Here is a 6,000-nt window from a genome sequence, read left to right as displayed (position 1 = left end):
AAAGGTCTGAAGGGATGTGCCCTTCAGTAATACCACGTTCTGTGGGGCCTTGTATGTGTGCCTCAGCCCCAGTGATTTCTCCCCACAGACCCTTATGTGGCTGGTTCTTATTCTTGTGGACTCAGCTCAGATGTCACCTTAGAGATTCCTTCCCTGCCAGGCATTTGTCTGTTCCATTACCCTGTTTCACATTCTTCTAAAATATAGTAATTTTATCTTTCCCCTTCTAAAATGTCATGTCCTTGAGGGCCCAGACTCTTAGTCACTTTTTTTAAAAAAGATTTTATTTATTTATTTTAGAGAGGGGGGAAGGGAGGGAGGGAGAGAAGCATCAATGTGTGGTTGCCTCCCGTATACCCCCAACTGGGGACCTGGCCTGCAAACCAGGCATGTGCCCTGACTGGGAATCAAACCAGCAACCCTTTGGTTCACAGGCCAGTGCTCATCCACTGAGCCACAACAGCCAGGGCCTCTTCGTCACTTTTATTGTTTTTACTCACTGCAGTGTCCTGGGTGCTTAGAGCAGGACCCGGCACACAACAGGTGCCCAATAAATGTTTGTTGAATGAACAAACAAGCAGGAGATACAGCAAAACCCCCAACTCAGGGAAGCACCCAGCAGAGTTGCTCCTCCGCTGAGCACATCACACTCCTGAGCTCTGGGGAAATGCTCCCTTTCCAGATCCTTCTCCCTGCTGAGGTGAGCCCACTAACAGATGGAGGAAGTGAGGGAACAGAAGACAAAAGTGTGTCAGGTTTCACCAAATGGTTCATTTAAGAAATTTAATCAGTCCAAGTAAGACATTCAGACTATAAAAACATCCTATATAGAGTGGTTTAAAATCAAGACCCACCCCCCCAAAAGCAGCCCACAGAGGCAACATGGACACAGCTCTCTTGAAGACCACTGCGCACAGGCTGCACAGGTTGTCTGCACAGAAAGATGAGGCCTCTCAGACGGTCACCCCCAATGCAGACCTTGTCGGGGTCACAAAACAAATGCAGCACCCAGGGTTTGCAAAAATAAATACATCTGTTTTTCATATATATGAATGATGTGTGTTTCAACAAATATACCAAGTGCAGACATAAAATGCCCCACGCACACGTCCAGGGGTTTATTTACAGGCCTCAGGAAGAGAAACTCCTCTCCGTTTCCTACAGGGTGGGGCAGTGCCTCGTGCTCCTGTGGGGCACAGGTGACAAGGAAGCCACAGGAGGCTCCTTCCACTCTCTCTTTGGTTATAAATGCGACATGTGTGACAATTTCAGAGTGCATCCTTGTTTCCTAAGTCCCATACAATGATGGCACCTAAGGGACGTCTTGGGGCAGAAACACCAGGCATGTTTCAGATGGACACCCATCCATGACAACTGCCCTGTTGGGAAGGTTAATGGCTCAGGGGCATGTGCCTAGAAGTGGAAACACTGGCCAGATAATCATGATCTTGGCTTTGAAACCCTGGGAGAAAGGCCCCGAGATGGCACCTCATCCCCTCTGAACCCCCAGGCCTTCTCTGGCCTAGGAGCTCACCCCAGCCAGAACAGAAAACAGTGCAAAATAATAACAAGTGTAGACTTTACAGAATGTATAAGCCTTAACTAGAAAAGTGCAAGGGCACCTGGAAGGGACTGGGGATGAGGCACAAGGCTGGTGTCCACACAGCCACCCTGGGGCTGAAGGACATGGTTAGAGGTCGGAGGCTACTCATCTTCACACACAAGGTACCTCAGGCACTTAATAAATACTAAGGGCGATGGATGGCTCAGGCTTTCCCTGGGTAACTTTTGAGGTTTTGGTGAATGAGTGGGGCTCAGCTGGCCAACCCAGTGTGCTGGATTCAGCCATGTCAACACAAATGCCAGAGTCCTTTTCCCGGCTTACGGGGAGGGCACATACCTGGCTTAGAAAACACTAATTTCATACTGATCTTGCGGTGGCAGAGCAAAAGCTTACTCTGGTGTCCATCAAGGCTTGCAAGGCAGAGGTAAACACATTTACTCCTGAGAGTCGGGGCCCAGCAGCTGCCTGTGACCCTCTGGGAAGCATCTGCACTTCGGTGTTGAAAGCCACTTGCTTTCTCTTCCTTGTGTCCCTCCATCCATCAGTTCCTCAGGTGAGGAAACAGTCAAGGAGAGATGGTTAAGAAAAATAATTCAACCAAAATATATTCCATGTGCACTGTTGCCTGCCTTCCAGATGAATAAATATATAAAACAAAACTCTGGCAGACAGGCGTGTGGATGCCAGCATCGAGTTGCAGCAGCCGGCAGTGCTTTTGGCCACTTCTTTCTCTGAACGGAACAGGAGAGTATCGAGGTCTGAAGAAGGGTTTTGGGAAGGTCAAGGGTTTGGGGAGAAAGTGTTCTTCCTGCCCTTGACCAGCAGCAAGTTCTTAGGAGGGACAGCACTCAAGGCAGTGGCTCATGCCACGTCATCCTCCATCCTGACCATCTGTCTCTGTCAACGAAACGATAAACGCCGGAAATAATCAGTCCAACGTTCAGTAAACATGGCCAGAGGCCACCTGCTCCTCATCACCAGCCTGGACCAGCACAATCACTTCCGCCCTGGTCTCCTGGCTACTGACCTCGGCCCCAGTCTATTGCCCCTACAGCCTCCAGAGGGCGCATGTGAGCACCCTAGTCAGATTTTGCCCTTGCCCTTCCCTGATCTGTCCTTCCCCAGTGGCCACCAGGGGGTGCTTGTAAGCACAAGGCAGGCCAAGTCCCTTCTCTTCCCAGAGCCCTGCATGGCGCTCAGCTCACTCTGAGCAAAGCCAAGTCCTCTCCATGGCCCACAAAGTTCTGCTCCATCTGTTAGGCACACTCATTGCCCTTGTCTCCTCCCTCTTTCTCCTTCTCTGCTCCAGCTACACTGGCCACTGTGTGGGCACCATGCTCAAACACACCAGGCATGGGCCAGCCTTAGGGCATCTGAACACCACACACTTCCTGCTTAGGGAAGGCCACCAAAACACCTTATCTAAAATTGCCTTCCCTCTCTTCCAGCCTCTAATGGCTTTCCTCTGTTCTGTTATCATGACTTATGGTTTCTCCTTATCCACTCTCCCTGTTCCGCAACCATGGGGATGGCTTTGGAGGAGGATCTTACACCCTCACAGAGAAGCCATGGCCTCCCAGCTGGGTGGGGCACTCACTGAGGGGTAGGTGTAGCCGTCCTGGCCACGACAGATATGGACCTCGTCCTCCGTGGTCTTCTGGTACACAGGGTTGTCAAAGTTGATGCTGTTGATGTTCTTCAGTCGCCAGTTCTTCCAGAGGAAGAAGGTCCCGAAGCACAGAAGAGTAAGCAGCACTGTGGGACAGGCAGCCTGGTATTATTCCCTGTCCTGTGCCCTGTCCAGTGCCCCAAATGACAAGTGATGCTGTCTTCAAACTCCCAGCCTTTTAATTTGTTAATGGTTTTGTTCTGATTTAAAGAAATACTTGTTCTTCGTAAAAAAACAAAAAAAAACCTATAAGCACAACCAGTCTCTCACTTAAGACCACTGCATCTGCTTCACCCTAGAAATGCTAGACTGCTGTGGATTCCTCCAGGTTTCCCCTGCGATGACCCACACATGGCACTACTGCTTTTTCAGATGATCCAGGGCACACCCAAGGGCTTACCCAGCACTGCCTTGTAAAATAGTCTGGCCACACCTGTAGATGAGTGGATCAAAAAACTGTGGTACATTTACACAATGGAATACTATGCAGCAGAAAGAAAGAACTCCTGCCATTTGCGACAACATGGATGGAACTAGAGAGAATTATGTTTAGTGAAATAAGCCAGGCAAAGAAAGAAAAATACCATATGATATCACCTAATACAGGAAACTAAAGAACAACATAAACAAACGAACTAAATAGGACAAGGAGCAGAATAACAGTCAATAGGGGGGAGGGGGGAGGGAGAGAAGGGGAATAAGTAAGGGAAGGGTTTAGTCAAGGAACGTGTATAAATGACTCATGGCCACGGACAACGTGGAGGGATATGATTGTGGGAGAAGGGGTGGGCTGGGTGGGCGGGAGCAATGGGGGAAAAATGGGACAACTGTAATTGAAAAACCAAAAAATAAAATTAAAAAAATAATAAAAAATAAAATATTCTGGCCAGTGCCCAGAGGGTGGGAGAGACTTAGTCTCCACTGGGAAGAAGTAGGGCAGGTGCCACCCTTGGCAGCCACCAGGGTAGGGAGAGTCCCACTTGCCACGTCTGTCAAGCCACAGTCAGGTGACTGCTGGGCACCAAAATGCAGGTATCTGAGGGCAGGCTGGGTGTTGAAGGGACACTTCAAGAAGATTTCCTCAGAAAAGGAACATGGGTGTGAAGCTGAGCTATGATTGACAGCCCTCCCAACTTGCCCCTGCAAGAGAACCATCACCTTATCTCCCCCAGGTGTCAGGGAAGCCTTGTCTGCAGCACCCATCACTGCACATCCAGGACCTCAGACCCATCTTCCCACCTGGCACATCAGCTCCCAGGGGATGGGGTGTTTATTTCCTTCACAGCTGTGTCCCCAGTGCCCAGAAGCAGGCTTGGTACACAATAGGCACTCAACTAGATTTGTTAAATGAATGAAGCTAGAAAGGGGAGTGCAGTGATGAATAGGACACAAAGCGGGGACACCCCACTCCTGGGAGAAAAGGTGGCTAAGCAGGGAGGTGAGGGAGCGGAGGGAGGGCCGGCCAGTGGGCTTACCAATGGGAAGGACAATGTACAGCACGCCCACGCTCCTGGGCCTCTCCTGGTCCCCTTTGTTATCAGTGCCGCCCGAGGCTGCAGGGGAGAAGGGAGCAGGTGAGGCTCAGATCCTCAGTCACGGCCGTGGAAGCACAGCAGGTGTGTACTCACTGACACCCAAAGGAAAACACCTGACACATCTCATTGCCTTTAAAAGTTCAGAGAAAACTGGAGCACCTCCCAGGTTTGAGGGGCACCATGCTGGCTTGTACCAGGGTCTTAATCGTTAGCCATCAGAATTATGGGACTCAGTGCAGTATTAAGAGGGTTCTTTAGCTCAGCATCGAGAGGACCTGGAGAAAAAGGACCATCGATCTCCAAGGTAAAAGCCTGCAGTTACATTTTCAATGGTCACTGGTGAAATTTTTCAGTCTGACTCTGCACTGGATAGGAATGAGCCTATTCTGGATGGGGTTCACCAGGTCCAGAGCACGGGTTGGATCGCATTAAACCTCACAGTCCGGTGTCAACTGTCCCTAGCTAATAAAAAATATTGGGGTGTGGGAAGACACCTCATTACATAACCACTAATCACACAAAGCACCCGGGCCAGACAACAAAGGGGCTCCATGCAAACAAACATTTAAAGGTCTCTAAAGAAGCAAATGGGCTAGAAAGACCGAATAAGCCACATCTGTGAGCTGTGATTACCATCATGAATTATATTCAAATCCACCTAGGTTTTAATTCTAACAGCTGTTGCACATGTGTATATGAAATTTATATCCAATATTACATTTGTGCATTTTAAAAAAAGATTTTAGTTTTTCAGAGAGAGAGGGGAAGGGAGGGAGAAAGAGAGAGAGAAACAGCAATGTGGGAAAAATATATCAATTGATTGCTTCTCGCCCGTCCCCAACTGGGGACCTGGCCTGCAACCCAGGCATGTGCCCTGATTGGAATCGAACCAGTGACCTTTTGATTCACAGGCTAGCATTCAATTTACTGAGCCACACCAGCCCGGGCACATTTTTAAGAAACCTTGTAACAACAATAATTTAGGGCAGCAGCAGAGTTTTGGAGTTTTCCTTTTAAAGAGTTCCTTTGCTAAATTCCAGAGCCCTGGATGAGCCTGTCTGTGAAATGGTTTTTCAAGCAGTGCTCCTCTACCCCTCATCCCAGCGAGAAGGGTTCCAGGCACCCCGTAAGCACAGCAGTTCTTGTTTTAATCTCGTTTGAACAAAGGCTTCAGCTACTCTGAGGGGGGTGGGAAGTGTCTGAAACGTGCTGATGTGACATTTTTTTTCTGG

At 49.1% G+C, this 6,000-nt stretch overlaps 1 protein-coding gene across 1 annotated transcript in view; it reads right to left on the bottom strand.

Moving 5' to 3' along the window:
- Positions 1-769: 769 nt before the first annotated feature.
- The window catches only part of LDLR (low density lipoprotein receptor), a 39,491-nt gene continuing 34,260 nt past the window's right edge, over positions 770-6,000 (bottom strand). The window contains exons 16-18 of the mRNA XM_090289609.1: positions 4,709-4,786; positions 3,162-3,319; positions 770-2,461 (exon numbers count right to left, since the gene is read on the bottom strand). Coding sequence (XP_090145735.1) covers positions 2,426-2,461; positions 3,162-3,319; positions 4,709-4,786 — 272 coding nt within the window. The 3' untranslated portion in view covers positions 770-2,425. The remainder of the gene's footprint in view (positions 2,462-3,161; positions 3,320-4,708; positions 4,787-6,000) is intronic.

Source organism: Furipterus horrens, unplaced genomic scaffold, assembly GCF_987537825.1.
Source record: "Furipterus horrens unplaced genomic scaffold, mFurHor1.1.pri manual_scaffold_10, whole genome shotgun sequence".
NCBI lineage: Eukaryota > Metazoa > Chordata > Mammalia > Chiroptera > Furipteridae > Furipterus > Furipterus horrens.
This window is presented reverse-complemented; position numbering and strand designations above follow the sequence as displayed.